This window comes from Chiroxiphia lanceolata, chromosome 18, assembly GCF_009829145.1.
Source record: "Chiroxiphia lanceolata isolate bChiLan1 chromosome 18, bChiLan1.pri, whole genome shotgun sequence".
Classification (NCBI taxonomy): domain Eukaryota; kingdom Metazoa; phylum Chordata; class Aves; order Passeriformes; family Pipridae; genus Chiroxiphia; species Chiroxiphia lanceolata.
Window position 1 is genome coordinate 13,625,092 of NC_045654.1, and position 15,546 is coordinate 13,640,637.

The window sequence follows — 15,546 nt, forward strand, 5'->3', positions numbered from 1 at the left end:
AGTCACAAAGGTTTCTTATAACACTGCATTTGTGACTCCAAGAAATAAATGCCAGTGAAATGAGCTGGTAGCTGATGTGGGACTTTTGAAGAGAGGCAGGAAAAGGGCAGTAGCTTCAGCCCTTGCCACAAAGAGTCCAAAGGGAGAGGAGCCAGGACCAAGCCAGGGGAGCCCAGCACTCAGCTCCTGGAGGTGCAGCTGTCCGGAGGGGTGAATGACCTGACAGCTGAGTAGAATTGTTGATGCCTTGGGAAGTGAACACATAGTTAGCCAAAGAGAGGTGAAGTACTGCTCTTCCAAAAGCATCTCCTGTGCAAAGCTGGTGGTGTTCACCTTCCAGCTGGGCAGCTTTCACCTGCCCAGAGCCAGGGCCCTTGGGCAGGTCACGTGTGGCTGTGCTGGAAACTCCAGTTGGTGGCTGAGCATGGCAGGCATTGGCCAGTGACTCAGAAAATGTCCCCCCCGAGACATCACCACAAAGGGAGAGGAGCAAAGCCAGATCAGTGGTGCTCTGCACATTCACAGGTCCGTGAGCAAACACAGTAGAGACTTTTAGAACACAGAACCTCTGGCAGACATCTGCCATTCACCCCGAGCAAACAGAACTTCATGGGCAAAATCCTATTGGTGTATATGGAAAATAAACCTGGTAATTGCCCTGCAATTATGCCTTATCATAACAACTGCTGTTAGATGGCCTGTCCTGCTGCAGTACACCACCTTCCCAGTACGAGTCACACGTTTACACTTCAGCCTTCCATCCTTCTTGAGACGTGCTGGACTCCAAATGGAGCAGAACCGTGTTTTTGTTGGAAATAGCTGGTTACTGATAGAAGCCAGTTACTGGGAGATGTTTCTTATAGTTTGTGTATGAGGAAATGGCCTGTTTTTGTGGTCAGTAGTTGGCATGGTATGTATTTGACTGCTTTAATAGTTTTTGCAACCCCACCCAGATACTCACTGTAGTACAAAAGAAATAAATCTGGAATTGCTGCATGGGTGTAGCTGATCACATATTCACCCTATTAGCTTCAGCTGGCTTGTTGAGTTCCTGTACCCAGAACATTGGGAACACAGAGCTTTTTGAAATAAAACTAGCTGTTCCCTACGTCAGATCAGTTCATGTCTGTACAGATGGTTTCTCAACTGGAATTGCCAGTAACATCATTGGCAAAGGCTCTGAATGACATTTTTTGTTCGTTTGGGGGGATTTTTTTGTTTTGTCTCTCTGATTGCATTCATAAAGGAAAAATTGCAAAGAAAAGAGCCAAAGGAAAGTCAAGAGGCATTGTACAAGAAGGAAAAGATTGTAGCAGGGAGGCATAATGTGTTGGAAGTGAAAGACCGTTCCTGTCTATTGGGGATTTTCTCAAGAATGTGAATGTACACATCTACCAGAAGAATGGGAAAAGAAGGGCTGACACTTTGTGGGGTTCAGACAAAAGAATATAGATCCTTTTCCCTTCACATCAAGTGGTCCATGGAAATTAAATTGTCCTCTCAATGCAGGGGGGAGTTCCTGTCCAGAATGGATCACAGCATGGTGGTGACTGTAAAGAGGTTTTCTCTTCTACTACCTTGCTCCACGGGGCATTTGCTTGAAGAGCATAATTAGGATATGCATCTGGAAAAACACACTGCCAGGCACAGATACAGTAACACACTGGAACTCAAGTGTATTTTAGTCTACTGCAGACAGAAAAACTAAGATGAGCACTGTCTAAACTGACTTCCCATGAACTTTCTCTCACCATTTTTTCACATACTTTGGCCTGTGCACATACAAACCTCTTTCTGTAATGGAGAAAGCTGGGCTAATTAAATGCCGTGAAAGAAATTCGATGTAAGAGGAAATTTGAAAAAGAGAATGAAGACCTGGCTGGTGAGGCCAGGAAGGCTTTTTGTGCTTTGAACAGGGGGCACGAGGAGGCTGGGTAGCTCTGTTGGCCCAGGGTTTATAGTATGGCTCTCGGTGCCACAGCTGGTTTCTCAGAGCTGGGAGGTGGTGAAGGGAGTTTGTTGTTGGCCGAGTTCATCTCAGATTGGGGGGGTGAGGTGGCGAGATGCAGGAACTGAGAGTCTTTTAGTAATTTTGGAGACAAGGATGAGAAGATTGTTTGTGAAAGCAACTGGAATGGGGCATGGAAAAATCCAGGAAGGCTCTTTTACCCACGGGTGAAACTCTCTCTTTGGTTTGGACTGTAGCCAGCGGCACAGAGTAACAGAAACTTTTGAATTCGTGCATCTGCTGCTTGGCCAGTCCTGGCTGGAGACTGTCAGGGCAAATGGAGCTGCCTGTTCTGGAACCATTTTAGCTGGAATCAGCTCCCAGAAGATGGTTGTTAATAACTCACATCCCACCAGCCCTTTCCTCCTTCACTCCACTCCCTAAAAACTGGGCTGAGAGACTGTGCAGGAATTTGGGCTCTCCTGGGTAGAGCAGGAGCAAGGTGACAGGCCCTGGCTGGGGTCATCTGCTAAAGCCATTGCTGTTCTGCAGAGCAGCCTCAGCTGGGAGCACGGCCGTGCCTGAGCGCTGGGCTGCCCTTTCTGCCTGTTTTAATGCTTTAAACAGGGCTGTGCGTTCAGCAGTTATTCGTATAAGCCTTCTCCAGGCGTTTGAAAAAGACTCCTGTTTTCCAGAAAAGAGGAGGAAAGAGGCCGGAAGGAACTACGTGGGGCAGAGTCGGGGCGAGCGACGGGGGAGCGGCCAAAACACAGGGGTTCAGCTGAGCCTGTGTGTGGGTGACTGTGGGCAGACACGGTGCTGCACGTAGGCTTACTAGGGCTCCCCCACACCTGGTATTAAATCAGGAAAAAGCCTTCCACCTTCTGTTGCTGGGAGTTATGCTTTTTAGAGCCGAGTTCGACAGTTGTTATTGCAATTTTGTGGTGCTCTTTTGATTTACAGCTGTTTTTACGACCATTGAGGCAGCCACAAATCGAGGAAATCTCATAAAACAGAGAGTAAACGTCTCCTTCACAACCCAGGCAGAGTTTTGGCATCCGTGCTTATTCCATAGAGCAGGATGTGTAAACAATATTGTGTCCCCTGAGTGGCTGATATCAGTACAGTTAAGTGGTAACAGCTTGAAAAATGCATTTCTCGTATATTAGCGGTAAAACTCGAAATGGGCCCCCAGGCTAAAGTAAATTGGTGACATTTTGCAGCAGAAAGGGAAAAAAAAAAAAAAAAGGGCAAGGATTGGAAATGCAGAGCCCCAGCTTTGAAAGCAGTGGGACTGGAGCCAAAGTTGGATTTATCTGCATTATTGCAGTATGGAAATAAATGGATCCACCACACTTGTTGCAAAGCATATCTAATTGGAGAAGACAGATTATATGTTGGCTGAAAATGGGGGACTGCCCCCTTCACCACCTTTTTATGCAGAAGATGAGGTCAGTTAATGCCATATTTAACCAAGGTACAACAATGAGAGCTTCTTTCTTGACTTATTGTATGGCACAGGAGAAATGCTTGGTGACCCTTTCCTGTAAAAAGTAGGCGAGTGCACTTCACTGCCCTTGGATGAGTGAGGGATGGGAAACCAGATGCTTTGCAGATGTGAACCAGAGTCTTCCCTCTGTATTTTTTCCTCCACAGCCTCTGTTCCCTACAGACAGCCTCTGTTTGTAGGGAAATTTATACGCTGTCCTGGTTCCCTTTTTTTAGGTGTTCCTAATCCCGTCTGATGGGTCTTTAAATCCTCGTGCACCCTGCAGTGAGCTTTCTGTTAGAGTGATGGTGTCTGTGTGTGGGAACAGAGCTGTGGGGAGCAGCTAATCCAGCAGGGACATCCTTTCCCTATAATGTAGAAACACAAGACCTGAGAGAGAGAGGGAGAAGGGTTGATGGGCAGACTCGATAATGAAGTTTAAAGAGTCAATCTGATAAACACCAGAGAGACAGCTTCTACAATTTCCCCGTGTTTTGGGATTACCGCATTCGTATTGTTTACCTGATGAATATTTGATGTTTCCTTCATGTATCGAGTTGCTGTTATCTCATTGGGGTGACAGGAGGTATCATTGCCCTGCTTACCCGTGGGTCTGCTGAACATCACACGTGGGGGTCCAGCCCAGCTCAGATTAATCTGGTGTCTGTTGGCAGGGAAGGGCTGTGAGAAGACCTTCCACAGCTGTTTGCTTCACAGAGCCTGGCAGGGACTCCTCCAATAAAAAAGCTGTCATTCCTTTCCTGGACTAATACACAGCATCTCCTTGCCCAATGCTAATTAACCTAATGGACACTGTTACAACTGGGCATCTGCAAGGGTTCCTAGACCAATAATCCAGGTGGTTTGGGAAATAGTTTTCTCATTGGATCAGGAGAGGGGGGGAGGGCAGATGATCATTCATTTTTGTTTGATTCTGTTTCCTGGTGCTGTCTGAGAAGAGCTGGCCTGGAGATGTTCAGTTAGGCTGCGTGAGTGCTCTGTTTCTGCAGTTTCCATGGGCAAGATGGGAATGGCCCTTCCCCAGGATCACACCCACACACGGCGCTGTTGGTGGTAAAGCTGCAGTGAATGACATTTTTATCCAGAGGTTATTTGTTGAATTCTTTGCTGGTGTGTTAACAGAAAGCACTGGACAGGAGTTGGTTGCAGTGTTTGCTTATGAATGTCTTCGTGTTGGTAACATTTTTATTAAAGTTGTACCTTCTGGAGCCATGTTGCTGCATGGGAATCTCAGTTTACATACATAGTACACTTCAAAGGAAAAATCCAGCTGTGTGTCTTGGTCGCAAGGATTAAACTTGAAAACTTAAAATTAGAAGTGAATGTCGACAAATGCAGACAGATACTCGATTTGGCTTCCTTTAAAGATGTATTAGATTTTAAACCTCTTCAGTGTGGGTCCCCGTGGTCTTTATAATTATTTTGCTTTGTCCTGACACAAGCACAAAGCTGGAGGGCTGCAGCAGGTACTGGCACTGAGGCACAGGAGAGCAGTGCCTGAACCATAGTCCAGTGGCAGGCAAATCCCCTAAATCACTGTGCTCTTACAGAGGCTGAAGTGCTTGGAGGGGGCAGGGCTGGCGCAGCTCACACCACTCTAATATTCATCTTGTAATAAGAATGTCTCCTACACATAATTCTGGAGGGATTGAACATTTCCCGGTAAACCTCTTAGCAAGGCTGCTGAATTACAAAGAGGAGATACTTCTTAGGTGGTGAAGCTCTGCAGGAGCTGCTCCTACCTGCCAATGCTCTCACACCCGGGCACATCCTAACGCTGCGTGGCACAGGCTGGTGGGCCAGAGGACCCATCCAAGAGCTCTCAGCCTCTTGGGATTTGCTTTCACATTCAGTATGAATGCATCCAGCACACTGCAACTCTGGGGGAAGCCAGGGATGTGTTTTGTGTCCAAACCAAGTCATTTTCTGCATAAAAGGGGAACCAGTTCAGGAGCCCCATCGTCCTGGGTTGCACAGCTGTGCAAGGAGTGGACCTGGGAAAGAACGGTGCTTTTGTGCAGCACAGTTATGTGTTTAACATAATAAATGTTTATTGTCCTCTGGAGCAAAGGAGCAATAGGCTAAATTATAGCCCGGGGAGGGAAAGCTAGAATCATGAGGTATAGGCTGTTAATTATCTTCTTTTTTTTTTTTTTTTAGCTGTCATAATGTACTGGTGTTTTCTTGCAGCTCCCCCCTCCCCTGCTCCATTACCTCCACCACCACTATCTCTAAAATATCTGCTTCCCGTACCACTGTGCCCTCCTCCTCTCTGGCCTCCTGCTCTTTCATTTGTAAGGCATCTCTGGCCTCCTGAGAGATTTGTGACTTCTCTCCCAGCAGCCGCTTACGGTGATAAAGGCCCTCAGACTGCCTCTCTCTGATTAATCAGCCCTCGTGCAGCCTCGATAGGGTGTTAATTTGTAAACTCAGTGGACAGGCAACCGTGATAAGCCTCCACAGCTGCTGTGTGTCTGCCTGGGGGATGGGCAGATAAGGCTCCAGCCCTGGGATGCCGCCAAGAAATATTTTGGAGCAGTGAATTAGAAACAACAACAACAAAAGAGCCTTCTGCACAGGCACTCCTCTGAGGTTGCTGTGGGTAAGACAGCAAGTTTCAATGGCAGTGGACAAGAGCTGCCTTCCTGATAAGCTCCCTGACCCCCCCAGGCCCAGGAAAGGGCCATGTCAGGATTGCATCCGTCACTGGGGAATTCTGTCAGAGGGGTGTCCATGTGCCATATGTCATGGTCCGGGCTAGGAGGACGATGCAGCCTTCTCTGTGTCTCATGTATTTATTGCAGTTAACCTGATGTTTTTCGGAGAGTTTGACACTGTCTGGCTTGACATGTCACCTGCAAGAGAGGGGTGGACACTAAGGGTGTCCAGAACAGCATCAGTGTCAAATGATTTTGCAGTGTCCTCAAATGTTTGCTCTGTGCTACGGTTCACAGAAAGGTCCATCCAGGGTCTGCTCCATATCCAGTGTATGGATTAAGGAAGACAGCATTTCCCCTAAAGAGGAGACCATCCTGAGTGCTCTGAGAGTATTGCAGTGCTCTGAGAAATAGCAGAGCTTGGTGTTAAGCTGGGGAATACCCAGGCAGACTGGGGCAGGCTGCAGTGATGACAGGCATGTATTCTGTTTGTCTGCTCAAGGTGGTTATGTCGAATGTTTCTGGTGTGCTCGTGCATTTTTCCCTTTCTTATTGAATTGATTATGTTTTTTTCAAAAATTGAAAGGAGGAGATATTTCACTGAGTTTGTATCAGTACTTTGGTTTAGCTGAATCCTAATGGTTCTGCCATTGTTGGCCTCCCTAATTGTTCTAATATTATCTGACAACATGCAACAGACCATGGAAGCGGTTCCTTCCCTGTCTGCCAATGCAGGTTGTTATTCAGTTATTTTTGAACTGCAGCAATCCTCAGACAGACAGTGACCTTTTTATGAAATCAAATGTCTTACAAAACCCTCTTGGTCCCTGAACTGTGATTTATAGCCATTTGTGTTGGAGAAAGCTGCAGGTGGGATTTGGGTGACACATAATTGGTTAAAAGATAAAATAAAATGAAGGTTGCCCTGCTGGTACAGTGATGGCAGGAGCTACAGGAATGAATTGCTTGGCAGTGCAGAGCCTGGCCCTCCTCCTCCCGCCCTCCTCTGTCGCTTGCCAAGTCCTGTCTGGCAGGCCATTACAATGATAAATGCAGGTAGCTGGCAAGGACCACAGCTGAGAGTTTGTTCTAGCATGCCAAGCCCTGCTTGGCATTCCCAGTTGGTGCCAGCATTTGCACTCTTACTCAGTTTGACGGAAACCAGGACATGAGGTGTGAATTTATGTCCGCATCCTTCCAGGAGAGAGTTGGGATAATGAAATGCCAAGGCAGCCCTGGGAGCAGCAGAGTAATTTGGTAGGTACCAAACAACAGTCTGCCACCTGTCATTCCCAGCACAGTCCCTGCTCTCTCCCATCACTCTTCCTACAGTGCAGCCTTTGAATTATAAGAAGTTTTAGGCAGTTCTGCAAAGAGCACTCGCCATTCCGTTTGATTTAGTGCAAATAAAAAGCCATAGCCCAGCCAAATAGATAGGCTGGTGAGATACTTTCAAGCTGTAATGACAGTAATACAAACTACTCTGGTGGTATGTTCGCAGTGTTCCCAACCTTTCCTACTCATAGGTAGGTTTTCCCTTACATTTTTATCAAGAGCTAAAGCAGTAATCAAATCTGTGCTTGCCTAAGCCCAGTGTCTGGGCAATGGAAGAATTTTGCATGTGGAAGTGCAGGCTGAAAAGCCTCTTTGGGAGGGGGGTCAGCTCTGAGGGAAAGGCATGGGGGCTCTAATGTTCGAGATGTTTAAAAACAGACCACACAAAGCCTTTTTCCAAGTGTATCACGGAGAATTGTGTTTCCCCGACCGTGATGTGTATCAGTTGGCCTTAACATCACTGCCTCCAACCTACAGTGAGAGGTGCAGCCTGACTCAGTGGCACAGGACTGTCCTCTGGATGCCATTCATAGACCAGAACATCCAGGAGCATTCAAACATGTAGTAAAGGGAAATCAGTGCTGATTATAGTGAAAAATAGCCAGGAGTGTAAAATCAAGGTGGATTTGGTAGCTATTGGGAGCTGAGGTTTGAAGGAGGAAGATACTTAGATAAGGACCAGGTGCTCCTTAATTTAAATTAGGACACGCAGGCACACTAACATTAAGCAAGTATTTTGGCTGATTTAATGAGGGTCAGCTGGAAATGTTCTTTTCTGGTCAGTGACTCTGGAAACAGCTGAGGGACCTTCTGCAGCTGTATTACCAGCCTTGGTGAGGTCCAGAAACTCTCCTGTTTCCTCCCTTCTCCTCCTTTACTGAATTTTTTTCAGTGCATGTACTTATTTATTTATTGGAGCTGAGCTGGGAAGGAGAGGGAGTTTGATCTTTTCCTTTGGGAGACAGCAACTGCTCCAAGGAAGATGAATCCTAAAGCATCACTAATGGAGAGGGTAGGAAGGGGAGAGCTCTGGGCTATAGCCGTTCTCTGGGGGCTGGAGGGATGGTTTGAGCAGAGAGGGAAGAGGGGTTAGCAGGCCTGTGCCCCGAGGCTCTGGTGGCAGCTGTGCCAGGGTCAGAGTCCCACGGGTGTCAGTCCCCCTTTGTCAGGGGCAGAGGCGTCTGTGCGATGAGCAGCAGAGCAGGGCAGGGCACGTTTAAGAATGGCTGTTGCTGCTTAATTTGGAGTAGTTTGTTCAATCCCACAACAGCTGTAAAACAATGAGGAACATGCTCAGGGTTCAAAACAGTGTTAATTTAAGCTTATCACTGTCTTGCCAAAAGGGAGGGTCCAAACCAAAACGTCGGGCTTGCAGAGAGGCAACGAGCTTGGCTCCTCATTGCCCTGCTCTGACTGAATCAGACTGGGCTGCATTTCCTTTGGTGCCTTCCAGTCCTCATCCACTTCGCCTCACGTTCCATTTTCCATCATGTAAAGTCAGTGTAATTCAGTGGTGAACTGGGACCAGTGATCTCTGCTTCTGGGCTCTCTATGGCCTAATTTAATCCTGTGTTCCCAGTCTCGCGCTGGCTTCTCAAAGGGGCTGTGTTATGGTTATGTAAACTGCTGAGGTAAATAAGTGTTCTTGGAAGAAAAAGTGACAAGAGACAAGTGCAGAGTGACAGGCCCTTCCAGGACCAGAGCAGTACTGGACTGTGTGCTAAACAAATGTGAGTGGGAACCTAAACAAGTGTGTCGCTGTGTAGTACAGTCCAAGAAACTTTTTGTTTCTAATGGACCTTCTGTAGAGTAAATTCTCATGAAATATATGGAAGACCCATCACTATTTCCCACATAGGGGCTTGAATAATAATGGAACTTGGAGTATCTGTGGCATTTAAGGCATTGCCATTTCAATAAGTAGTTGCCTGTTTGGGGTGGTTTTGCTGTGTGTTTCACTGTGATGTGTTATGGTGTAACTAAAAGTACAACTGTTTTTTAGGATTGTTGCTAGAAAGGTGGAGAACCATTCTTGATTAGAGAATATTATTTGTCGTTAGTCCTTATTTGCACTGGAGATCAACAGCCAGAATTTTCTAAGTGAACTCAACAACTATCCACTGTAACCAGATTTTCAGAACAACCTGGTCACCATTTAAACATCTAAATGGATTTTTGAGAATGCTTTGTACCCAGTAGCTTCATTCAAATTGGTGCCCCAAAGGCAGCTGCTGAGTGCTGAGCCCTCTTGAAAGCCCAGTCTATAAATTCTGTGTGAAGATAATCACAGTGTGGATTTGTAGAAGTCCTGTTCCCTCTTGCTTAATCCCTCACACAGCTGGGCTGTGCTGTGTCCCAGCCAGCCGTGTACCACAGAGCTGGATTTTCCTAGAAGGTTCACAAAAAGGTAGTTCATGTACTGCTTATTCCAGCTTATTTTCCTGTGACAATGCATGAAATGACTGACTTGCAGGTCTGACTTTTCTTTTGTCTTCTTAATGGAGCTGTGATTTCCCTCCAGAAATAGTGCAGGTTTTGGAAACACTATAGGTTCCCTGGAAACATCCCTTCACAATGCAAGCAGTGTTACCCATGGGTTCCTTCTATATTCTGAAATGTGTTGAGTACTTTCTTGGTCTTAAGGGGGACTTTTAGTTTGGTTTTTTTTGTGTGCATGTGTGTGATTTCCAGGTTCCTCTTGCACCTTTCCATATGTATCTATTTCCATTTCCTATAGAAGAATCACAACCCAAACAATACCTTCCTGTTTTAGTTACTGTTCTCATATTACTGGATGAAGGGTCTGGTGTGAATGACTTGCAGAGTGAAATGGAAGCTGGTAAAGCAGTGCTGAAGTGCTGAAATTCTCTGCTGGACGAGCAGTCGAGTGGCATCGGAGTGGTCAGTAAAAGCAGGGGGAACAGATCAAAGGGAAGGATGAAAATTGATCCAAAATTGGTCTGTGCTTTATGCTGAAAGTTTCTGTAAGCTTATCCAGCACTTCTAGTTTGAAAATCTCCCAGAGAAGGGTTTTCTTGTGAGCTTTTTAGTGCTTGCTAAGTTCAGTAGCTGTGCAAACAGTCTCTCTTGAGGCTGGCTCTTGGCTGTCTAGAAGATAGGCAGCCAACCAGAAATAAAATTTAAGCTGTATTTTACTGTCTCCTTTGCCTTCTGCCTACTGTGCTGGACTCATTTGGAGGCAGTGCTTGGCTTTTGCCCTCTGCATGACATACATACCAGGTCCCTAACACCACTTCCCTTGCTCCTTGTGAACCAGAACTGGAGCCTTATTAGCAATTTCCCCATGTCTTGCTATCAGGCTCCTGAAGTATCCAGCTTGGATCTGGCATTCAGTGCTCCAGGAGACGGCGAGAGGGTCCACAGAGCCTCTGTTGTTGGTGATAAGGAATGGGTTTATTCCCTGTTAGTCATTTTATTGGCTACAGAGAAAGGGGGGGGAAAAGTAATTACTGCGAGCTCTGACATAGTTTATAATGCTGTCTCTGTCAGATGATGCTGTTCTGTTATATATAATCGTTAAATTATTAATCTGTAAGAGCTCTTACACCTTTCAGCTGCCTTGGGTTAGTGGGAACCGGGATGGATGAGGCACAGACTTCATTATCCCTCACTGCTCACCTTCAGAGCAGAGGGTGTGCTACATCCTTTGTGGTTACCACCTCACATTTTGAGGAAAAAGCTGCCTTTGCTGAGCTTTTAGTGCTGGAAATTGAATCGGTGTTGATGTGTGCTGGGTTCAAGGGGAGGAAGGATGAGGGGTGGGAGCACCACTGCTCTGCTTGCTTTCTGCACAGCAGAAAAGGGCAGAACTGTTGTTTTCCTCTGCAATGTATTCAGCCTGGTCTCAGACTGTCACAGAAGTGGGTACCGGCATTCTCCCCTTTAGTTCTGGTGTAGAAAAGAAAGAAACTCGAAATGAGACAGGGGATTGGTAACTTTGTTGAATAAGCCACAAAGGGGACCTGCAAGGCTCGGTGTCGTTTTAAGGGTGCTGAGTCTTAAACATTCCGTCAGTGTGAGGCTGCCTCAGAAACTGCAGCTCTCTGAAATCATTTGGGTGTGTTTGGGCACAGATGTTAGATTTGCTTAAAATGCCAAGGTGGTTACTGGGGGCGAGGGTGGGACTGTGCAAGCAGCAGCTTTTATGAGCACAGGCCTTGGTGGGCTCTGTGGCCGTGCTCGACAGAGGGAGGTGAGCAGCAAGTGAACAAGGAAGGGTAGAGATGTCTTCTGTCTGTGAGCCTCAGGCTGGGGATGTCTCTTTGCCTTATACAGCAACAACAAGTAATTTGGGTTGTCCTCGACGTGGTCATTCAGATGGAGACAGGCAGGAAGCAACGATAGCAGGGGGAAAAAGGAAATTTCTAGTTTCATTTTGCATCAAGGAATGTGTGATTTCCTGGGATGGCTTGAATTTATACATAAGACTCCAAATGCCTGGTTTTGTTCACAGGGGAAAAATTCCACTTTTTTTGGTGTTTTTTTTTTAAATCTCTTCTTAAATGTATGCAAATTATTTGCTTGGAACAGCAGAAATTTTGGGAGGGGACTTGTTTTAGCAGATGGGTTGGTTTGTTGGATTTTTTCACTCATTAGTGGGCTCCCTCAGACACATAGGTTTTATTGTATGCTTCCTTTAAAGGGTGACTGGTAGGGTTGAATGATGAATTCAGGCTCTTCCTCCCCCAGCTTCCCTCCTGCCTTTACAGCAGCTCGTAGAATCTCCTATAGCACAGGCATTCCCTGTTTCAGAATGGTGCTGATGCCAAAAACTGCTCAGATCTGGAGCTAGAAATCACCAGAAGCGAAAGCAAAAGTTACAGTAAACTCTAGGTGTGAAGGTTTGTGTCTGTGAACTGAAGCTGTGATGTTGAAAACGCTGCTCTGTAAATGTTGACTGATTGTGGAAGGCAGTGGCACGTGCTGATAGCAGAGGACTGAGCAATAATCTGGGTGCTTTACTTTCTCTTAAAAGTGAGTTTTCTGGCCTGACTTCATTAAGCATAGTTTTATATAGTCTGGACCTGTAGCACTGAGATCAGTTCAACAGTGCCACTCTGTATTTAGCCCCCGGTACCGAGTTGCACAGAAGGGAGTGAGCTGGTGGCTGCCGTGTGTTGGTGGGACCCAGTTCTCCAGACCAGAAGCACAAAGCTTCTCCCAGCTGGGGTGGCACGTCCTGCAGCCATGGCTTGCTCCTGATGGCTCCCAGGGAAGGGCAGCTCTCCCAGCAGGCTGCTGGAGACCCCACACCCCAGCAGCAAGACCCGGCACTTAGGATTTGTGGCTCAGCAGCCAGTTTACTGCCTGGGCTTTAGTGCAAGCCACGGTGAAGTTTCACTGCCTGTAAAACGGGGGAATCTTATTTATCCACCTGCCACGTGTCCGAGTGCTTAGGGAGTGCTTTGAGACCAGGCCCTGGCTTTGTGTGAGCTGTGTTAGTGTGGGTGAGTTCCCAGGGCCTGCAGATGTGTTCTGCGTCCGTGCTGACTTTGTGTTGATTATGAGTGAAAAATCTCCTAACAATGGGTTGTAAATTCAGAGTTGGCTGTCAAACGTTTTATGCACCACTGTTGTTGCTGCTGTGTGACACTGTTAGACTTTCTTTGCAAACCAGCCTAGGCAAAACCTTGTTTAATCCTGGTTCTTCCTCTTTTTAATCCATGCAGTGAAGGGATCGTGCAGGTAACTGATTTTCCCTAAGATTTTAGGATCCTTTTGCTGAGCTGTGTAATGATCATACATGCCACAGCTACACGTGCAGCTTTGTCGTGGACATAATTCAGAATTTCTTTCTTATGTGTCTCAGCCTCAACCTATTTTTCATGTTGTTTTCCCTCTCTTTTTTATACATTTGCATTAAGTAAGACATTCAGTGCTTGCAGTGCCACTTTTCTTGGAAATAACATTAAAAGATCACTCTTGCTTCTTACTATATCTCATGCAGATCTTCTTGCATTTTACTATTTGTTTTTTTCCTTCTGAGTCGTCATTTAAAATATATAACAATGTAATACAATTCATAGTGCTCTTTATCATGCAAATCTCCCAAGGCACCTTAGAATAAAATCAATAAAATCAAAAATAAAATCAGCTTGGTTCAGCCGTGGGTTGAATTAATTCATTGTTTTTAAAGCAGAGTCAGGGGAAAAAGGCGTTTTTCACTTCCAGTATCTTTTGCTCGTCAGCTTTGTACTTCACCCCATTTTATTCATGCAGCAGTCAGTGCCAACACGTTGGCAATACTTTCAGCTATCTTGTAGATGGTAGTAATGTAGTAATGCTGATCGTGCTCCTGCTCCCAGACCAGCTTTGATTCTGGAGAGGCTACTTGCTATTTTATCTGATGGCGAGGAGGAAAAGCTTATGCTGAAATAGGTTGACTGTTTGATATCCGTTGGGGGGGGAAAGGAAGCCATCAAATTAACTCATAAAAGCTTTATTTACGATGAACGGACTTTTTTTCCCTCTCTGTCGTTATCATCTTGTCTGTAACCCAGTGACCCTGATTATCATGAAGCTGTTTACAAGGTTTAGGTTAATTGGATTTCTTTAACTATTTCCCAGAGCTGTGAGGAGCACAAATCCACTGCTGTGGAGTTCAGAGCATAGTGCAACCCAGTCTTCAAGAGGAAGATGTTTTATTTCATACTCAACTAAGTGCATAGCAGCATGTACCAATCATTTGGCATAATATTAAATAACACCCTCCTTCATACGGATGTATTCAGTTGCAACTCGTGTTTCCAATACACAAATTACATTTTGCATGTTCAGCAAGAAATGAGCTTATTTTCAACGAGAGAGCCTTTGAAGTGTGTTTTGGTTTTTTTGGTTTTTTTTTTCCTTCAGCTTGATAGCAGTTTCACTGGTTTTGTTTTTATACGAGGAATCATGGATAAAATTAGCTGTGCATTGCATGGTTGCCTAAATAAACGAGACAGGAGGATATAGCTGGGTGAGATCAGGACAGTACTCGTGTATACGCTTTGCTCTCATCTCCTCAGGATGCATGCTTGTTCTTTAATGGCACAACATTGCACCCTCCAGGTGCAATGTGCAACTGCAGGTCTACAGATAATCGACTTGTTTTATGAGCTGTGTTTTTGTGAGCAAGCCTTCCGAATTTCTCCTTCAGTATTACTCACCCTCTTTTTCTCTTCCTTTTTCAGGCTTCTGTAGGCTCTGAGAAGCTGTTCTCTCCTGCAGCAAATAAAGGTAAGTGACCCGGAGAAATGCTTTCCTTATCTTACAGCAAGAGATTCGGGTTGTGAAATCTGTATCGTGAGAATAGCAAGACATCAGTTTTGCCAGAGCCTTTAGTTTGGCCACACACATTGCCATAAAGATCAGCTTTACAGGCTTGTGATGATTAAGTTGAAATTTAGAGCTGCATTGTCTCAGTGTGGGGTGTGATTTCTTCCCTTCCAGTAAGATTTGTAATAAATGTCTTGGAGACAAAGGAGAAATCAGTCCTTGCGGACTTGAAGCGTAGGGGATATGCTTTTCTCTCTAACACAATCAAATCCTCGTTTCTTTTAATCAAATCAATATTTTGGTGCTGCCTGTATCCTTCTCCAAGGGCTTGCCCATCCCTTTCCCCCCCTGTGCCCACAGAGCGTTCCTGCCTGTCCGTCCGGGTTCTCCCAGCACAGGGGAAGGTGATCAGCACATTGCAGGGTTTCAGCTCACAGCTCCCACTATTCCTGTTAATGAGAGTTACCTGTGATAGGCACTGGGTGTTGCTAAGAGACTGCACCGTTCCACATTCCCCTTGGGAGGCACGGTGACATATCTCTAAATACGCCAAGCCCTCCTCTGAGGGCTCGGTGCAGCCATAAAGCAGGGCTGCTCTAGTTTCATGTGTTCCCAGGGATAATCTCACTGAGATGGATGCTGGGCAAAATTACTGAAGAAACGGCCTTGGAGAGGGCGAACTGTGGTTCCATGATGGAAAGCCTTGGGCTGGGAATGGTTCCACATCACCGTGTGAGGGGGTTTGTGTTGTGGCTCCGAATGGATTGTCGGGGCATGGGGCTGTTTGCAGCGTGCTCAGCACTGAGCTGCACAATGAA

The 15,546-nt window shown here is 46.0% G+C and overlaps 1 protein-coding gene across 15 annotated transcripts in view; it reads left to right on the plus strand.

Annotated features, from left to right (window-relative positions):
- The window catches only part of FBRSL1 (fibrosin like 1), a 509,379-nt gene that overhangs the window by 438,486 nt on the left and 55,347 nt on the right, over window positions 1-15,546 (plus strand). For all 15 annotated transcript variants that reach the window (XM_032705870.1, XM_032705864.1, XM_032705872.1 and 12 more), the window contains one exon: window positions 14,644-14,689. In XM_032705870.1, the coding sequence (XP_032561761.1) occupies window positions 14,644-14,689 (46 nt within the window). The remainder of the gene's footprint in view (window positions 1-14,643; window positions 14,690-15,546) is intronic.